Source organism: Tachysurus fulvidraco, chromosome 8 (genome assembly GCF_022655615.1).
Source record: "Tachysurus fulvidraco isolate hzauxx_2018 chromosome 8, HZAU_PFXX_2.0, whole genome shotgun sequence".
NCBI lineage: Eukaryota > Metazoa > Chordata > Actinopteri > Siluriformes > Bagridae > Tachysurus > Tachysurus fulvidraco.
Genome location: NC_062525.1, coordinates 21394889 through 21415654, shown reverse-complemented (window position 1 = coordinate 21415654; position 20766 = coordinate 21394889). Strand labels below are relative to the sequence as shown.

At 38.1% G+C, this 20766-nt stretch overlaps 2 protein-coding genes across 3 annotated transcripts; both read right to left on the bottom strand.

The window, feature by feature from the left end:
• Positions 1 to 33: 33 nt before the first annotated feature.
• Positions 34 to 9804, bottom strand: kcnh6b (potassium voltage-gated channel, subfamily H (eag-related), member 6b). The gene is made up of 10 exons (XM_027159072.2): positions 9361 to 9804; positions 8573 to 8969; positions 7944 to 8143; positions 7563 to 7815; positions 5118 to 5311; positions 4930 to 5035; positions 4602 to 4847; positions 4346 to 4520; positions 2653 to 2851; positions 34 to 1166 (listed from the first exon to the last, which is right to left on the bottom strand). Exons 1-10 carry the CDS (start codon positions 9802 to 9804, stop codon positions 867 to 869), a joined length of 2514 nt encoding a protein of 837 aa, XP_027014873.2. The 3' UTR covers positions 34 to 866.
• A 3724-nt stretch (positions 9805 to 13528) lies between these two features.
• Positions 13529 to 18535, bottom strand: LOC113650594 (translational activator of cytochrome c oxidase 1). 2 transcript variants are annotated; one of them, XM_027159013.2, is made up of 6 exons: positions 18404 to 18535; positions 17935 to 18167; positions 15982 to 16088; positions 15633 to 15766; positions 15393 to 15555; positions 13529 to 14387 (listed from the first exon to the last, which is right to left on the bottom strand). In XM_027159013.2, the coding sequence occupies exons 2-6, from the start codon at positions 18161 to 18163 to the stop codon at positions 14178 to 14180; spliced, it is 843 nt and encodes a 280-aa protein (XP_027014814.2). In that variant the 5' UTR covers positions 18164 to 18167; positions 18404 to 18535; the 3' UTR covers positions 13529 to 14177. The 2 variants fall into 2 exon arrangements, with proteins under 2 accessions (XP_027014814.2, XP_027014815.1); XM_027159014.2 differs by lacking the exon at positions 18404 to 18535 and adding an exon at positions 16436 to 16574 and having other exon boundaries at positions 17935 to 18075.
• Between the last annotated feature and the right edge of the window lie 2231 nt (positions 18536 to 20766).

Below are 20766 nucleotides of genomic sequence, written 5' to 3'. Positions count from 1 at the left end.
TTTTAACCCATTTCTTTTAATTAATAATGCTGATTAGGAATGGAGAATGAATAGAGAAAAGGAAATATAGGAATAAAAAGTAAGAATAAGGAAATGAATGAAAGAAATGAAAATATAAAAGGAAGAAAGTAATTGAGATGGATAGAAAATAAGCAAATAAATTATGAGAGAAAACCAAATCGAGGGAGGGAGGGATATGTGGAGAGATGGATGGAAGGAAGAAAGTAAGATTAAGAAAGAAAGTTTATTAAGAATATTACAAAACTATCCACTTACATAATATAGTACATTTAGTAAAATTAAACAAAAGACAAATGCAAGAAATTGAAAGAAAGCGAGATTGAAACTACAAAAAAAATATAGTTGACCACAATAATAAAGCATGCAATAATTACAGTACTAAACTATCTAGCAGCTTAATTGAGTTAGCATACATAACTTGATAGCTGCTGTCTAATCCTCTGATATCTGAAGGTCATCAAACCTAAAGCAGTCTCAGATTAGCAGTCCATCAATTTCTCAGTCTCTCTGAATGAAAGCAAACCAAGTTTTAATTCAGTGTTCAACTTATACTGCTTAGCCATCCTTGGTCAATTTTCAACAAAATCGTCTCAATTTTCTGCCTAAATGTAAGCTCAGATACATTGCAATGGCTGTAATGCAAAATGTTAAAATAATGCAGTGCAGTGTTTACCTAGGGGGAATGTTTACCTTTTTTTCTGTCCCTGGTATTCCCTTCTTTACAAACATAGCTTACATTTTGATGAAACTTTCATTTGTTTTTCTCCATTGATGCTCTGCTTATAGATATTAAAGAAAAACCTCAGATAATGCTCAGTTGCCATTAGATTTGTTGATTTTGGACATTATTTTCTTGGCAGTCTGGGATTAATGGCTAAGACGGGGTCGGATACATGTTTAGGGATTTCAGCCAGGGCTAACAAGGAGTCTAAATTATCTGGCAACGAGGAGAACCTCAGAGAAGTGTGAAGCTGTGTTGTATCCATCACAGGGGGTGCTGCCTGGAAAGTGGGGGTTACATTGGGTGGTGTCTTTAAGCTATGTCTGGTGCTGTGTTGATACTTTTCTGTTGTCATCATATGGATGCTGCTTAGCTGAGAATCCAAAGACTTTGGTGTGAACTCTGGATCAGGCCTGATCGTGCTCTGTAAGGTTTGAAATTACATGTTGAATTCCAAGCAGCCAAAACTGCGCCAAGTCCACCACCTTACGAAAGCAGATCATATCATGTGATCAGATGTAAACTGTACATTTCAAGGAGGATTATGGCTAGGGTCCATTCTGAAGTGATGAAGAGCATTCACTTCAAATGACCCTACAAAATGGTAATCCCCCCCCCCCCCCCCAAAAAAAAAAAAAAAGAATCACTCAGTGATAGGTGTACTTGATTCTGAGATTCTGTGTTCTTTGTTACATGTCTGGACATTTTGGATTTTCTGGCTTTTCAATATCTTGTACATATTTAAGAACTGGCGAATGGGATTATCCAGCATTTCGTTCCATGCCATTCTCTGGATTTTGTGTAATAAACATTTATTGTAGCTCTTGTATGTATTGAGATGCAATCCCCTCTAAAAGTATTAGAACAGCAACAATAGGATGAGTTCTATACATAGATACTGTTCATCATCATTTACCATCCCCTCCAAAAGTATTGGAATGTCAGGGCCAACTATTTTTTTTTTGCTATCCAAGACATTTGGGTTTGAGATTAAAAGCTGAATATGAGGTGGTATATAAGAATTTCTTGATATTTACATGTAGATGTATTCATCAACTTAGAACATGGCACCTTTTGTTTAAACCCACATATTTATCAAGTGATCAACTGACAAGTATTTCTTGTTTAAGGAAGGTATTTCAATGCCAGTTTTCTCACAGTTTCTTTTTCTGTTGTCTGTTCTCCTTTATATTGTAACTCTTACAACACTTCCCACCAGATCACTGAGCCTGATATATGGAGCCTGTTTTTTAGAGCTATAGTCAAGTCAAGTCAAGTTAAGTCACCTTTATTGTCACATGACTATAGCTCTAAAAACAGGCTCCATACTATATATCAGGCTCAGTGATCTGGTGGGAAGCGTTATAAGAGTTATAATATAAAGGAGAACAGACAACAGAAAAAGAAGCTGTAGAGACCTATAGAGGTTGTAAAAGGCCACACCATGTATAGATGTAGGTCATTGTCAATATAAACCATATTAACAGCCAAAAAGTGCTTTGGTGACCTCTCTAGAGGAGGGTTTATGCTTTAATTACTATTCCACTAAAATTGCATATTAAATTGCAACTGAAAATTTCCAGGATCTGCCATGTGTTTAACAGTTTCCAAATGAAACTGGTGAGAGTGTGGGCATCCATTCAATCTGGATTGCTTGTACTTGTGATTGTGGAACAGAGAACATATACTGTAAATGTAAAATATAAAGTACTCAAAAGGCTCTGTATGAATTAATGTCTTTTTTAATCACTAAACAGGGGGACCCTTCACACTTCACGTTATAGACAGTGGAGCCTTTGAAATTAGTAGGATGTAGTCTTGATCAATTCTGAATGGACTGTACAAAAACTAACTAATATTTCAAAACCTGTTAGCTTTTTTTTTTTTTTTTTAGCCAAGAGGATCTTTACCTGGATCATGGTAGTTCTGGTCTCCATTTGAATGGGCAACAGGTTGTAGAGCACTTGTCCACTACGTTCATACAGGAAGGAGGGGTCTGTGCAGTGGCTATTAGGTGATACAGAGCTATATGCTGGGGGAACAGGTGTAATCTGTCTCTGTAGGAGCTGAAGAATCATGTTAATGTCTGCAGTCATTCTTGCCTCCAGTCTAGAAAATGAGATATAAAATTGATGACTTAGTCAAACTTTCTTCTACCAAGGCAGGCTCAAGGCAGGTCATAACATATCAGACACTGTTGAGCACTAGTTTCACAATCTTCAGTGGGATTCAAACTTGCGATCTCTAGCAATAGGGTGAAAACCTGTGTTATGCCACTAAATCATGACAAGTGGGTCATCAGGGTGTTAGACAAGGTGTTAGAAACAAATGATATTAAAACATAAAGAATCACTGATTTGCATCAGTGGTGTAATAGCAATAACAACAGCAACAGGATGAACCCTGAACATCTTGGTCCTACCAAAACAAATGCAAATGGTGCTTCATTTTGGAGCAGCTGTAGGATTCCAGACATTTACTGTCCTCTTCCAAAAGTATTGGAATGATATGGACATTTTCTCTCTTTTTTGTTTTGTATATGTATGTGTTTATAGTGACAAACCACAAAATTCTGATGTCAAAACAATAGTAAATAATTTAACATTTGGTTCGAATAAGTTGCAACAGGATGCTTTCCAAGGCTTCTACTGCAACTTCTCGTGTTGGTGATTGACATGGCCACTATAAAACCTTCCCCTTTTTCTCTCATGAAGTCATTTGTTGTGTTGGCTGTGTGAATTGTGTTATTGTCTTGCTGCATGATGAAGTTCCTCCTAATTAAATAGGATGCATTTCTCTGAAACTTGGCAAACAGAATCTTTCTGAGCTGACCTCTGAAATCACTCTGCTGCTACCATCATGGGAACATTGAGCCCATTCTAGACGTAATCATGCAAGCCCAAGCCATGATACTACTCCAGCTTATATGTTTTGGATCATGGGCAGATCCTTTAATATTTGTTTTATATCTTTTGTATTTTACATTTGGGTATTTATTCACAAATTCCAACCTGGCTTCTTACTGCTGATGAATGGTTTGCATCTTGTAACAAGGCCTTTATATTGCTACTCTAGACGTCTTCATCAAATGATGGATTGTGACACCTTCACCCCTGTTATTGGTCATGTCATTGACTGTTGTTTTCCTTTGGCCTACCTGTTTGTGTGATTGATACTATGCTAGTGGTTTCTTTCATTTCTGGACATTCCAAATTGTTGTACTTGCTCATATAGGTTTTCCCTTTTTCTTAGCTTCAAAACAATTTGCTTTTCTTCCAGCTTCTTTATGTTGGTTTATAATTTTTTTTTTTATCCCAAATGCTCAAATCAAAAAGTAGACATTCAGAGCTATTAAATATTCAGTTGATCAGTATTTTTTATTTGTGAACAAAAGATTTAATATTGTTGCTTTGGTAAATTTGGATGGGACTATATGAAATTTTCAATAGCGAACAGTGAACAGTCTTTGAACATAAACACTGGAACTATAATGGTCAAAATGAAAACATTTGTTATCTTTTGAATAAATATGGAATGCACTATGAATTATACCTCAGTGCTTGCAAATAAATGGACTAGGAATAAAATCTTTAACTGACCTACCTGTTAAGCTGACTTTGCAGTAACTCAAGTCTTGATTCAAGCTCACTGGGACACTCTTCATCAAATGGAGTTGGGTGACTTGAGACTTGGATGGAAGAGGATCTGCAGGGATGTTCTGCAAACTGAGCGGGCCAGTGATCTGGCCAGTAATGGTACAAACCAGAAAGATGAGCTCCTACAGTAGCATAGAATGAAATGAGATTATTTGTGCAACAAAGTGAACTACCATAGTGTGGTTGGAGATTGGAGTAGTTACCTCTGCCCGACCCAGTTTTGCTGTTGGGTGGAATCACCCTTAAGGCAGACGAAGGGTATTCCTGGGGGTTTCCTTCAGGGGTGTAGACCTGGCTGTGGGAAAGTGGTGGTTTGTTGATGTTCTCACTTGATTGTGTTATGGAGGAGTCACAGCTACACTTCTCATCCCAGTGAGAGCCAGCAAAGCAGTGATCACCCAGGCCGGTACATGTTTGAACTGAATAGGAATCATCTTGATCCATTCCATCTGTCCAGGACGTAAAAAGTATTTGTTTTAACTTAATTAATAAGCTGAACTAGGTATTCAGGTATGAACTATGTCTTCTTACCTGGCCTGTTGCGTCCCTCCAGTGAGTTCTTTTGACATCTTGGGTGATTAATATGGTAATGGCAGCTATTATCTTCATTGTGTAGAGTGTGAAGGACCTGATCTACCTAATTAAAGACAAAATTTATGTGGGCATTGAACCAAAGCTCTGTATGTCTTACAAAGCATAATGGTGTACAGTATGTGTACTTCTCTGAGGTTGAAGGTGATCTCCAGATTCCTCCAGAAACTTTCAGCAAAGTCTGGGTACATATCTAGGACCTCCAAGAGATCATCTCTTTGGATTTGATGGAGATCAGAATAGGTGAGTGTCCTCACATCAGCATTGGAGTGGCCAGGTTCTGTGTACAGGTAAATGGGCTCACCAAAGATATTGTTCTTGCCTGCACACAAGTGTATATGGAATGAGTTTCAAATTGTCAAATAAAAATGAATAACATTATTATGTACTGTGGTGGAGACTATTGTTAATTATTGTTAATTATTGTTAATTATTGTTAATGTTCTGTTCTGTACAAACCTTCTACAGTACTTCTACTGATATGGCTCCTCCTAACCTTAAAACCTGCTGCTCTATTCTGCTTATCCTGCTTGTGGATATTCCCCCTAAATAAAAAAAGTTTATGCTAAAGTCACCCTAATTTCAGTCGATAATTTCACCTCAAACTTACGTACCTAAGAATTGTTTTTGTATAGTCATAAAACCTTTCCTGTACTCATTACAGGACTATACCCATAATGAACATCCTAATGTGCACAAGCTTCTGAGGGCTAGGGACGCAGCCATTAGAGCAGGTGATACTGCAGGCCTAGCAACAGAAAGAGCCAACTTGTCCCGTGGAATAAGGGGAGCAAAACATCAAAACAACAATAAAATATTTCAGCAACACAAAGTCTCTGGCAAGGCATCTAAACTTTAACAAACTATAAACCCCTACCACAGACCTGTGGTAGTGACATACCTCTAAACACCCTCAGTGATATCTTTGGCCAATTTGAGACCCAAAACAACACACAGGTACAGAATATCACACCTTTCCCACAAAAGCAGGCTGTATGTCTGACCCCAGTCAGCATGGAAAAGATTCTTCAGAGGATCAACCCAATGCAAGGCAGCCATACCAGACAACATACCTAGTTTGCTTCTAATGGACAGTGCTAAAGAACTCAAAGATGTAGTATATGACATCTTTAACATCTTGCTGTGTCAAACAGTCGTCCCCAAGTGTTTCAAGGCCACCACAATAATTTTAGTTCCAAAGAAGCCCATCAAGCCACAATTACCGTTGCACTGACCCCCATCATTATGAAGTGCTTCAAGTGACTGGTCATTCAGCACATAAAATCAGTTTTTCCTCCCATCCATGACCTGTTCCAGTTTGCATACAGAACCAACAGGTCCATGGAGGATGCCATCTCAGCCGCTCTCCATCCAGCACTTACACACTTGGATTCCAAAGACTCCTATGTGAGAATGCTGTTCTTAGCTTTTAGTTTAGCATTTAACACAATCATCCCCCAGTAGCTAATAAACAAACTGAGACACCTGGGACTCAACTCCCTTCTCTGTAACGTACTAGACTTCTTATCAGAGAGACCACACTAAGCACAGGAGCGCCACAAGGCTGCGTACTCAGCCAGCTTCTCTACACCTGATGGACCCATGCTTGTGTACCCAGTCACAATACCAACCACATTGTCTGCAGGTGACACAACTGCAGTGGGCCTCATCAACAACAACGATGAGGCCCACAACAGGAGCGAATTGAGCTGTCTGGTCCAGTGGTGTAATGACAACAATCTCTTCCACAAAATGGGGAAGACCAAATAAATTTTAATCACCTTCAGAAGAGGACCTCCACAGCACCCCCATTAACGATCAATAGTGCAGCAGTGGAGAGGGTGAGCAGCACCATACCTGGGGTGCATATCTCTGAGAACCTCTTCTGGATGACAAACACCACACTGCTCACCAAGAAAGCTCATTATGCCTCTACTTCCTCCGCAAACTGAGGAAAGCATGAGTCCCACCTCCCATCATGTGCTCCTTCTACCGGGGCACCATTGAGAGCTTAATCACCATCTGCATCACTGTGTGGTATGGAGGCTGCACTGCCACCTCTCAAAAGTGCATAGTAAATGCAGCCAGCAAGATCATGTGCCTCTCTGCCCTCCCTTATGTCCATAATCTTCCACACCTGCCTCACTAGCAGTGCCATCAGCATCTGATAACTGCTGATACTATTATACAAACTTTCTATATTGCATTGACAATGTAAACACCTAATTAAGAGATAAGAGAAACAGTATGTTGATTCCTTTGTATGTCACTTGGTACTGTTTGTCTTTACTCTTATACACATGCATGCATTAATGATTTAAAATCCTTGGTGTAACCCAGAGGAGGATAGGTTCCTTGGTGTCTATCCTTGTTGCTTTCAGCTCTGGCTCACCCAGTACTGAGAATTTAGATTTAGGTTTCTGTAAAACTTTTATAATAATTTTTAAAAGTGATTTACATCTAAATATTAATTGTAGAGAACGTTGCATGTTCTCATATACTAATCTCTACAATTTTCTCCACAAACTCCAATAAGAAACAAAGAGGGAAACTACATGGATCATTTTGCTCACCCAGTATAGCAAGCACAACATCACTGCAGGACACCTGAATTGAGCCATGTGAGATAAAGTACAAGGTATGGAGAATATCGCCATGATGGTAGAGAGTGTCCCCTGGTGGGGAGTGGGTGGTTTTTAACCGCACGGCAAGGGCTCTTAGGCAGGCTTTACTGGCTCCTTTGAAGGCCTTGCAGTTTTCTAGCAGGTTGCGGTTCAAGTGCAGACAAATATCAGCCTGTAGGCATTCAGGAAAACCTTTCAAAACCTACAAGAATGCCAAGATCAAAAGAATGTTTCATTCAAAATGAACAAGAAAGGCATTCATCAATTATATTGCTTGTCTCAGTTTACAGATTGTTTGAGCACTGGTGTTGCGTTGCATGAGTCTCTTACTGCATTCATATCAATGCCGTTGGTGTAGGACCAAGCGTGCTGGAAATACTCTTCCAGCCTCTGCCTTAGGCCTGGTGGTATATGATGGAAACGGATGAACTCTTTTACCCTCAGCAACTGCGTGTGGTACCGCGTGGTTCCAGAATAAAGTCGCTGTATAATTGCTGAGACATTTCCAAATATGCTGGCATACATGAGTGCTGGAAGAAAGCAGAACATAATTTTATCTTGCTTTTTGTATTTATGGAAACTGATGATGTTAGAAAATTGTCAGACTAGTTTTCTAAGAACAAGTACAGTGGATGAAAACATTAGAATTTCTGCCACAATTTCAGGATTCTAGGCTATCAGACTATAGTCTTTCAAGGTATAATCTCTTTTCAGCAAGAATGTAACTACCATGCTAAATTCTTTGTATGCTACAGGATATAGTGTACCTTGGGGTAAATCTAAGCAAAATAGTATGAAATAGATAGCTTTCAAGGTTGTACACATCCCTTGCAACCTCCTGTATCCTGTACAGGATCTAGGATGTAGTCCTTTAAAATTTGGACATTTAGGATGGCAGTTGGGTCTGATAAAATAACAGGAGATGTTAAGAGTAGAATGTAAAATGTAAAATGACTTACAGCCAATAAGCATAACACAGATGGAGAAGATCTTTTCAGAGTTGGTATTTGGTGAAACATTCCCAAAACCCACACTGGTCAAGCTGCTGAAGGTGAAATACAGGGCAGTAACATACATATCCTTTATAGAAGGTCCTGAGGTGGAATCACTGTCATTATAATACTTCCCCAGTTGATCAGCAAGGTTATCCAACCAGCCTGTTTTCATGTAGGGCCTCTCAACATGGCCAATAGCATACCAGATGCATGCCAGCCAATGAGCAATAAGCACAAATGTGCACATGAGCAAGAATAGGACTGCAGCTCCATACTCCGAGTACCGATCTAACTTCCGAGCCACACGGACCAATCGGAGCAGTCGTGCAGTTTTCAGGAGACCAATCAGGGTGGTTGTCGTCTGAAGTTAAACAATAGTAAGTAAGGTAAAATGGAAAGGAGAGTTCAGAGTATATACATGTATATCAGTTAGTATTTTTCAGACACATTGGCAAATGTCCTTAAACATAATTTCTTATTTGGTTTAACAATTGTGTATTTATTCTTATTGCATATGCAACATGTATGCAGCAGCTGCACCAAATAGTTTATTATTTTTCCTTCATTTATATTTAGTAACCAAACTCAATAAAATTTCCAAAAGTAACAAAGTTTCATCAGTACAGGACAAATACTGTTGATACCTCACTTTTAATACTCATGGGCCAAATAATCTGCAAATTTGGAATGACTGTCAGACAAGTCTATATCCTTCCAAACCAAAAATGATTCTACTGTATATATTGTCTCACCTCATCTGACCCGGATTTAAAGATGAGCAGGTCAAAAGGAAGGGCAGCCACCATGTCAATAAGAAACCAGCCTTTGATGTAATGGATGGCAATGAGTTTCGGATGTGTTACCACCTCATCATTATGATTGACATATGTGGTGCGAAAGCTAATCACAATGTCCACCATGAATAGAACATCCACAACGGCATCCACAATGCTGAGTGGGCTGCAGGCGTAACTGCAGAAGTGCCGCCGTTTCTCTGCCAGCTCGTTCAGGAGGAATGCCGCTGAATAGGGGGTGAAGATTGCAGTGTAGAGCACCAGCAGCAGGATGACCCAATCCCATGCTGCTTTCAAGGGACTGTAGTGCAGCATGATCCACTTATGGACGTCGGCAGTCTGTAGCTGATTTTCAGGAAACACACTGGTGCCCAGAGACAGCTTCTGTATAAAGAAGGGCATTTGCATAGAGTTTTTATTTTAGCATGAGCGCAAACCTACAGTACAACTGGCACCAAGAGCATTCATTCATTCATTCATTCATTTTCTACCACTTATCCGAACTTCTCGGGTCACAGGGAGCGAGGGTGATCTCAGGCGTCATCAGGCATCAAGGCAGGATACACCCTAGACAGAGTGCCAACCCATCACACACACTCTCATTCACTCACGCAATCACACACTACGGACAATTTTCCAGAGATGCCAATCAACCTACCATGCATGTCTTTGGACCGGGGGAGGAAACCGGAGTACCCAGAGGAAACCCACGAGGCACGGGGAGAACATGCAAACTCCACACACACAAGGCGGATGCGGGAATCGAACCCCCAACCCTGGAGGTGTGAGGCAAATGTGCTAACCACTAAGCCACCATGCCCCCGGCACCAAGACCAGATCATGGGAAATAATCACTGTATAAAATTGTATTTGTAAGATGGCTAGAAGAATAAAAATTACCCATAGCTTTTTCCTTTATTCTGGAATACCAGAAATGAAAAATGTGTTAAATACTGTGGTGTGCTGAACTAAAGTAAACTTTCATGATATTATGTTCTCACATGAAGAAATTTGAAGACCCTCTGCTTCTTGTTGTCATGTCATGATGTTCTTGTCCTGATGCCAGAATTACTAGAATCTCTTACATTCATATTTAGCAGATGCCTTATCCAGATATCCAGAAATTATTTGTAGTCTCAGTCAAAAACATATCCTCATGCTAGTATAAAATATCAGGGTTTAAGAAAACTAGTGAGCTAAAACCATGTGAGGAAGGAGTTATTACAGCACTTGCAAGTGCTTGGTGAAGAAGTAGGTCTTAAAACTTTGAAGATAGTCAACTGTTCAGCCAGCCAGCCATTGGAAATTTGTTCTACTACCTGGCAGAACAGCAAAGTCTTGATTCCAGTCACAGTAGGTCCAGTCAGGCCATGCAGAGGCACCATGGAAATGTATTGTAAAGTGGGGTGTGATAAGTGCCTTCAGCTAGTTGGAGGGTGGCCCATTTTGCATCAGTATTTTTAATGTAATGTAGACAGCTGAATGAAGTCAGTGAAAAAAGCTGTGCAGCAGCATTCTGGTCGGTTGCAACAGTCAGCTAGAACAGCAGGCAGACCAGTCAATAGAAAGTTGTTGTACCTGAGTGATCTCCATGGAAAAATATTGCCAAATCCTTCTGTTACTGTAAATGAGACATCTGTATGACAGAGTATAGTTAGCAATGGGAACTAAGAAGTATAGTTACTTGTCTTGGATCCAAATATTTCACAAGATGAAAATCACAAGAGAAGAGAAGAGAAGATGACCCAGCATTAAGCCTTTGGGACACCATTGGAGAGGCTTGTGAGAGACATTGTCAAAAGCTATTTTGTCTTTTTACAGACTGGATAAAAAAAGACTGGACTGGATAAAAATTATCTCCCACAGAAGGCATGAATACAAGTTTCAGAGGTTGCACATTGGATGCTGCTGGTGTGGAGTTTAGCTGCCATTATTGATTGATTTGATTGCAATCCCTCTCTGTGAGGATATCTCTGCCCTAATGATCTTTCCGTTCTGTCACACCAAATAGGCATCAATCGATTCCTTCATGAACATCTAGTGCAATATTACATACATGAACATTTGAACTAAATTAGGGATGTAAACAAAAATCAGAATAAATTTTAATGAATACGTTAATTAGAATTGTAAAGATAACATACACATACAGGCATCAGGTTTATTTAATGCCTGTATGTGTATGTTATCTGTACAATTCTAATTAATTAGGCCAGCAGCGATTTAAATTCAGATACTAGTTTGTTTATTTTTTGGGAATTAGAACAAGCAAAATTCTATAGAAAATATTACAGGCTGTTTTTTCAGTCAGACTTTTAGGGTTGAATTTTTAATCTTAAAAGGCCACACCCACATTGAGTTTAAATATGAATTACATATACAAATATGAATATTAGCATTGCGTATTTGAGAACAGGTGACTCTCTTTGATCTACTTCCGTGACCTACTCTGATGTTCCTTCACCTTGGGGATGGTGATGAGCTCAGTGTTTGGCGGCGAACTCCTGGAGATAGAAGGCCTGGGACGGCTAAAGCTGAGGGGGAAAGCTGGGAAGCGGTTGGCAACTCCGCACTTCATCTGGTCAGGGTTAGCAGGAGAGCTCAGAACACCAAACCTGCATAGTCACATCAATAAAGGAAATGGACAGGAGACAACAAGATATTGACAAGTGGCTTGGTGAACAAAATTTGAAAATTGTAACATATGAGAAATTGGAAAATTTGATATGACTATGATATTTGATGATATTTTAAGTCACTCTATTTTTAAAACTATTTGTATTAACGGAAATTAATGAAGTAATTCAGATATTTTCAGAAGGATTAATAAATTTCAAAACTTACTGTTCACAATATACAAACCATCTGTATTTATGGACAGGTCCTGTGCTTTATTAGGGATGGTAATTTGATGTATTGTTGATCTTGTGTTAAATTTTGCACTTTTCTGGTATCATGAGGTATTTTTAGTACTTATTCCTACCAAATTTTGAAACAGATGATTTAACGCTAATATTTTCTTCAAAACCTTTACATGAAAATTTATCCACAGAATTTAATTTTCCACATTTTTTCTGTGTTTACTTTCTAGAATTAAAGCATCATTCTTTTTTTTTTAAAACAAATTCCATATTTTGAAATATGCCTGATATACTATGTTCCACATGTCCTAAATCAGCTGGCACTCTAACCTTCTCTGAATTCTGTGTCTTACATAAAAATTGGGAAGCATTTTCTTCACCTTCATATTAAACATTCAGGTTTATTCTGTCATTAATTTTCTGCCTTAATTTTGGCAGACTTTTTCTTTACATTTATTATATTTTACATTTAATTTTTTATATATTGTTAGGCTTTGTGTCACTTATTTTATGCATTTTTATTATTTATCTTTTATTTTTATTTGCATCTTTTTTGTCTGTTTTAACTTCACACTTTTATATATAAAGAAAGATCAAGAATTTTTCTAGTTACCCCTCCATCATTGGATTTAATAACAGAACCAGGATTAAAGGTCTTGCTCTTACCTCAATAGTGTATCTTTTCTTCAGTTTGTCTTCATTCCAAGATGATAATGAGCCATTTGTCCTTTTTAGTCTTCTTGTGCCTGACTGTCAGCACTGTGGTTCTCTCCAAACTGAGAACTGATCAATCACTCAGCACAGCAGCATGAGAGCTCCTTAACAAATCAAACCGCCTCCATCCTTTAACATATCACACATAACAACAACAAAAACAACAGGAAAGAGCTAAACTGACAAACAGGGCTAATAAACTACAGCATAGACAAAAAGCTTTATCACTTGCACCTGAACAAATCAACGTTCACTGCAGCTCCATATTGTTTATTGTGGCACAGTATTGACCGAGTGACCGGATGTAGGTCTGCATTTAGAGCAGTGGATGACCTTTAGTTTTCACGGCACATAGACAGGCCTGCTTTCATGACAACAGAATGAAGAAACACTGTCAGGAGTGTGGCATTGGTAATGCTAAAGATAACAGGTGTCTCTAGAGAGATTTTTGAACAGTGATATGTGCAGCGTAGGGAAATCGTACAAACCAGACTATAGAGAGAGTAATTTTAAGAAAGGTGTTGAGTAAAAGCAGCCGGAGTTTCATGCAATTATTTTGATTCCATTTTGAACTTTTTATTACTATATGTGGTTAAGAAACACTTAACTGAACAGAAAGCAGCATTTGGCTGATACTGTACAATGCCTCCACTTACAGGCTCCTTACAGATTAACATTTATTGTTAAACTTGTCATCTGTATTGCTAACTGAACTGCAACCAAAGATTTTGAAGCTTGTAGCCAAGAATGTGTGCAAAAAAGTATCAAATCCTCCAATGGACTACAGAAAACGTCCATCAGATTTGGTATTTGAGGATATGAAGCTAAGGCAGCATGCAAATGATCAAAGTATTAAATTCATCACACATTCACCTCACCACAGAACACAATGATGGACAAAACAAGTTCAGAACACAGAGGTATAAGCCAGTAATATGAATTAATTAAATTCACCCAAACTGTTGAAAGGCCATGCCCCTTGCCTTACTGGAATTTTTTTAACAAATGACTGTGATCATTTCAGCATTGTAAGAAATAAAAGTTTTTTAATCATTAATACATCTTTATTTTGAACACAATGATTTAATTTGCACAAATTCCTATACATTTTTATAAGATCACTGAGATGTAGTCCTTTCCTTTGCTCATCAAAGTTTAGTCATTCATATGAAACATTCAGTGCCCTAGTTCCTTCCTGCTTTACTCCAATGCTTGAATATTGTCCCATACTCTGACCACTTCTGGGTATTCAATGAGAGCCTCGATCAGGTTGGCGCTGGAGTCTAGCTGGTCCTGTGCTAGAAGAGCAGGAGTGTTGGAGATGTACTCCATCCCCGCTGACAGAGTGTGAACCCCGAGAGTTTCCAGTGCTGTTCGTACTGCTTTTGTTGAGTTCATATCACAGATGAACTGAGGAGGAAATGGAAACAGGGTATGGGAGGTTTTATTCAATGACTGAATATTCTATCCAAATGTATGACATCCAAAATTTAAAAAATAAATAGAAAAAATTAAATTTCACAATTTTAGAGCAGACATTTGACTCCTTGATTAAACCAAAGTCTTGTTGCATCGTTCGCACTTATGTTACAGTACATAAACGGTGTGGATTGGATGATTGGTCCCTTACAGAGCTTTTATATGTATGTCTATAAAACTTGACTTGAGCCCACCTGATACAAATTCAACTGATTTAAATGATACACTGTGTGTAGAAGATCCCACAGTACACAATGGGTTCCAGGCCAATAACCAAGTCATGAAATCCAAGGGACCTTTTTGAAGATTCTCTGATCAAACTGTGTTGAGAAACCAAATCTGGGTGAGGGTACAACACTGTTAACTGAAACTCCCAGGACACTTTCCTCAATCTCAGTAACCAGAGAAGTAACCAAGAATCCAGTGGTCACTCAAAAAGAGATTGAATCATCCTCTGCAGTGATTGAAGAACCTGTTGGTAGCCTAGTGGTTAAGGTGTTTGACTGCCAATTAAAAGGTTGTGAATTTGAATCCCAGGTCCACCAAGCTGATACTGCTGGGTCCCTGAGCAAGGCCCAAGTCGCTCTAGATAAGGGCATTTACCAACTGCCATAAACGTAAATGGAACGACAACCATCCAGGAAACCCTCCATCAATCAAGCTTTAAAAAAATAGACATTTTTGAGCTTGAATGTCTGGTTAAAAAACTGTAACTAGTCATCTCATATCGTTCAAACCTGAGAGTATCTAAAGGACGTATAGGAGAAAAAACTAGCCAAGAAGACCTTAAATCTGTAATTGCCGCGAAAAAAGCTTATACAAACTTCTGAACAAAAGCTGGATATATATGTGTATATATACACACATATACACATTATACCTATATATATATTCACTTACTAATAACCTAAAATGTGTCTCTGTGTTTATTGTAACCTGTAAAATCGGCTTCTCCTCCTCATCCTCAGCTTCGTGGACATCTTCAGCCCCTGACTCTATGGCCAGGTCCAGAGCTTTCTCAGTAGAAACCTGGTCTCGAGTCGCCACAATGACTCCTTTTCTGTCAAAATGATGCCGAGCGCCTTCGCACATCGCCCCCCTGTGGACAAGCAGAGATTTCACTAGACATACATTTCTCCAGCATATCAAGCAGGTCATCATTGACTCCACACTGACCCATTTTTTATTAGGATGTGTTTGACGGCCTGGTGAGAGCGCGTGTTGTTGTCTGTCAGAACCTCGATGAGCAGCATGGAACCTCCTGGACCTCGTGCCTCGTATAGGTACTGAGAACCAGCCTTGGACTTTTCCTACAAGAGAGAAAGAAAAAAATAGGCTAAGCAACTCCAAGATGGACATTTAAATTCTTATCATTAGATACTTTAAAGACTGCCTTTAAATGTTTGTAGCTGCTATAAATTTGTTTCATGGATATTACAAAACTACATAGGTCATTCTGTTACCGGTAATTATGTGGCTTCATCACACCTCATTTAAACTTAATTAAATTAAACTGTTCTCTTACCGCTCCCTTAATAGCAGCATCAATGGTGGTTTTGGGGAGATTTTTATTCCTGCACTGCTCTATAAGCTGAGCCAAAGCGATGTTATACTCTGGGTTTGGTCCTCCTTCTAAACCCCCAACACACACAAACACACATACACACTTTGTTATACATTGTTATACATATACATTGGATATCAAAATTAGAGAACAATTTATGAACGCTCAATTTTTTTCAGGAATAATGTAATAATCATTGCTCAACAACACAAAAGGCACTTCAACAAAATTAAAACTAATATTTTGTAGAAAAAACAATGATCAAAATTAGAGAACAGCAATGACTGTAGCACAAAGATTACTAGTAGGAAGTATACAGGCCCTTGCTTTGAATGACTTCAGCACATTTGTGGCCAGATCAGGACTCTGGACTGGCCATTTTTTCAATGTTTTCAGCTTCAAGGAATTGCTTTACCTGATTTTGCTTTGTCATTGTCGGGCATTGTCGTACATGAAAATTGCTGGCTGATTGGGTGATGAGAAGGGTCAAAGAAGGATCTGATAAACATTTGCATTCACTCTGCCATGGAGCTGTATAAGAGGCCCAACTCCTGCTGTGGAAAACATTTCCCAAACATAATGTTTCTATCGGACCCAAATAAATGAAACTTGCTTTCATCACTAACGTGAACTTTGGACCAGTTCTTCTCTGTCCACACAACATGCTCCTCACAAGGTTAGTCTAGCATTTTGATTCTTTCTGTCAGTGTAACAGGATAAAAACGGACCCAAAGGCAGAACAGCTAAACGAAAACAGGGATTTATTAACTTAAAAAAAAAACACGAAACAGGACAAAGACAAACCAGACGTGAAGACAATAGGATTTCGTGCTGCACAAGGCAAAGCGGCTTAAGTAAATACTAACAATAATCATGACACATGAGGGGCAGGTGTGCAGAGGCGGGGAGGAAAAGACGAGGGGGTGGCAGACACGTGAACACCAAACATAAACAAAAAGGCACATGGCCAAAACCTGGGCAGAGTCCTGACACTTTCTGTTAATGACAGGTTTGGTCATTGCAGTGTGGGCTTTCAGTCCATATTCTCTTAAACGTCGAGACACTGTATGATGAGACAGATCCTTACTCTTTTCGGTGCTGGACTGGCAAGCAATCCCAGATGCAGTGTTGAACAAAATGACTAGGCTTCTTGGGGGAATTGAATGATCTTGTGACATTGTAAAGAATCAATATTCTAGAAATCACAGATTAGAACAATCAACATTTCTTGCTATGGCTGAAAGCGTCATTCCTTTTGGCCTTCATCTGGACAATCTGCTGCCGGAGGGTTTCAGTCACTTTAGACCTTCTCACCATCTTGCAAAGTCAGTGGCAACTGGCTGCCAGTTAAAAAGGGTTTGTCAGATAATTTAAGAAATTAGCACCAGGTGCCAGATTAACACCAAAAACTTTGTGGCTTCTGAAAGTTTTCTTTTTCAAATCTCATTGAAGTTTTTTATTCTGTTCTTCAGAATATGTGTACAGTAACTCATGAATCATGCTTAAAAAATCTGCTCTTCTACTCCTGTTCAGATCATTTTAAATAGGACTAAGCAGTGACTTTGAAATTTAGGAAATTGTAGCCTGTTTTCAAATTTAGATCTCAATAATAGTACTACAACTATTGATTACTATTATTATTTTGTTATTATTGTTATCATCAACAACAACAAAACTACTACTACTATTACTAACAATAATAATAATAAAAAAAATAATAATAATGTTATTATTAGTAGTAGTGTTGTTATTATTCTTAGTATTGTGATTATTATTGTTATTATTATTAGTGTTGTTGTTAATACTGTTATTATTGTTATTATTAATTGTTCTTCTTGTTATTATTATTGTTGGTTATTATTATTAAGATTTATTATTATTATTATTATTATTATTATTATAGTATTATTTTACCTCTTACTGCCACCCGGATCAACATGGCGTATTTGGCGATCATCCGCGCTCGAGGTGCATCTTTCGGGATCTTAATATCTTTCACTTTGGACCATTTGTTGTGCCCCGCGCGCAGAACCGAACACACGTGCACGGTCCTGACGCAGTTCGGGAGCGCGCTGAGCCGCAGACCCGTCAGTTTATGAGCGCAGCCGGACAGAAAAGGACGTAACACCGCACCGGCTGCCATTGCCCTTGAGTTCAGAAACGAAAAACAAGGTACGGGGACTGATAAATAAACTGTAGTTATTTAAACATAGACAGCTGCGTTAAAACGCTGTAGCTTAGTACGTGATCAGTGAAGCTGTTTTGAATAAATTTATATTTAACCAGTTTGGGACGTATCCATCGCATGTGAATTAAAGTTAGCTTGTACACATCAAATACTGTTTCTCTTGAAATAAATGATCAAATTGCGTTATTTACTTACGAAATAATCGCGCTACATTTCCCGAAAATATACAACCACACGTATATTACGAAGCATCGTCCCACCCGAGCCCTCTCGATGGCGACACCCTACGTCATTTCCGACTCGTCTATGTTTGTCAAAATACAGCCCCACCTCCCTAATGAAATAATTCACTCAGTCTCCATTCACTTAATGTAAAATAATGAAATTCTGAGGTTTTATAATAAATGGCCAAACCTTTACACGCCCATTTAAGTACAATGATAAGTCTTTTTAAATGTTTTTTTCTCATTTTATAAAATGTATGCGACTTTGATACGGAAGCGTATTGCATTCACTTGAGGAAAAAAAATTCACTCTGTTTTTGTGAATTAACGAGTTAATTATCTCAGAATTATGAGATAATGATAACATCAATTAAAAATCTATATTTTAAACACTACAGCTTCAGAAGTAAAATACGTTGCTAACTGAAGTTGTGTTAATTAAATGTTAAATTTATCCAAAAATGTCCATCCTGTCACCAAGCCTTTCATTACAGGGTCGACGTGGTACTTGACAAGGAGGACAACTGTTTAGTTTTTGTCATATTCTGATCATGTTTTCACATATTACAGCAGTTATTATCTATAGAAACGAATCTTGAATCTTCATTTAAAGCTATAGTCCAAAATCCATATGTTTGTTCATGATTGTTTTTTTTGTTTTGTTTTTATCTCAATATAAGTATATTATATTATAAAAGGCACTATGAAAATCCACCAATCCATTAATTTGACACCTGTACAGATGAAGTACAGAGACGTTTTATGTCTGTGTAAAAAGGAGGAAGGTGTTTTAGACTGTTCTTGCTTTAAGCCTTATGAGGTGACTCTAGATGATCACTGTCAGGAGGTCACTCTCTTGCTTCATCTGGTCATAGAAGACCAGAAGTGATAGAGTTGAGGCAGATTGGATAGTGGTGCATTGTGAATTACAAGTGTTTACACCACAATGGCACAAAGTTCTTCCAGACAGGTCCCTTTGAGGACATCAGTTGGTAACATGATTGGCAGATACTTTGCCTATAATGCCAAAACCACTAGCTCTGAACAGGCATGCTTTACAGATTGATCTGCCTGTTTGGAAGTATGTAGAAGGTCAATTACAGTAGTGTAGAAAATTAATTCCTGAAGTCATTCTTTATATTGCCTTAGGTTTTCTTGTTGTTCCTGTGGTTTCTCAGATGTTCCGGTTCTCTTCTAGTTTACCTATTAAAAGCTTTTAAAAACTTTGTCATCTTGTTTCCCACCCTCATCTTCATAATGCTGTCATCTTCATCAGTTATGAGAATAAACAAATTAATTCAACAAATGTTTGTGTATATATAAATATTCATGTCTCAAATATAATTTTTGTTTATTTTAAAAATGAAAATGCAACTGTTTATAGGGAAACAAATATTTTGATAATGTATTTATTCTGCTTTAAATTTGGCCATGACAGAGCTTGACCAACATGCATTTCTAACAGCATAAAATCTCCTTAATACAACAAATATAAAGGGTTTTATTTTGGAAATTGTGAAGTCTCAAAGGCATTTTATGGTGAATTTGCCCCATTTAAGGTGACATTCTGTGAATCTGTTGTTGTTTAGAATAACAGAAGACGGACATTCATTTACATTTATGGCATTTAGCAGACACCCTTATATCCAGAAATTATTTTATACAACTGAGCAATTGAGGGTTAAAAGCCTTGCTCAGGGGACCAGCCGTGGCAGCTTGGTGGACCTGGGATTCAAACTCATGACCTTCCAATGTTGTCCAACACCTCAAACACTATGCTACCACATCTCTATATGTAGGGATGAATATTAGTCATTTTCACTGTCCTGTTTGGTGTTTTCCCACATTTCACGTTTATGATTGAGGTGGGATGGTAACAGATTATGAAATACTGTCTCCACCTACTGGGCTGCTCTGATCATGTAAACGTATCTTAATAGGATTCTTTTTTGTTTTTGGCAAAGAGCACACACCGTGCTTTAATATTCGTGGCAAAAACTAATTTGTTGTCAAAAGCAGCAGAAAAGGTTAATATCTGGAGACAAATTACTGAAAGTGTGTATTAAAGAGAAAATGGTCTATCTATCTATCTATCTATCTATCTATCTATCTATCTATCTATCTATCTATCTATCTATCTATCTATCTATCTATCTATCTATCTATCTATCTATCTATCTATCTATCTATCTGTCTGTCTGTCTGTCTTATATATAGAGTTGCATTAGCATTAATCATATTTTAACAGTTAATGTAGTTTTCTCTTTATTAGCTGACCTGGTGATAAATTATGAATACCTGAAGAAACAAAACATCATTTCTGTGCAATTTTTG

Bases quoted from the DNA above. Each gene is read 5' to 3' on its own strand.
- kcnh6b (XM_027159072.2), bottom strand. From the start codon at position 9,804: ATGCCCTTCTTTATACAGAAGCTGTCTCTGGGCACCAGTGTGTTTCCT. The intron at 4,521-4,601 runs GTAACTACTCCA...ATGCTACTGTAG, and splicing joins CAAAACTGGGTCGGGCAGAG to GAGCTCATCTTTCTGGTTTG. The intron at 1,167-2,652 runs GTAAAGATCCTC...CAAACCTTACAG, and splicing joins CCAGAACTACCATGATCCAG to AGCACGATCAGGCCTGATCC.
- LOC113650594 (XM_027159013.2), bottom strand. From the start codon at position 18,163: ATGGCAGCCGGTGCGGTGTTACGTCCTTTTCTGTCCGGCTGCGCTCAT. The intron at 16,089-17,934 runs GTAAAATAATAC...TTGGGGGTTTAG, and splicing joins GATCCGGGTGGCAGTAAGAG to AAGGAGGACCAAACCCAGAG. The intron at 15,767-15,981 runs GTAAGAGAACAG...TCTCTCTTGTAG, and splicing joins ATGCTGCTATTAAGGGAGCG to GAAAAGTCCAAGGCTGGTTC.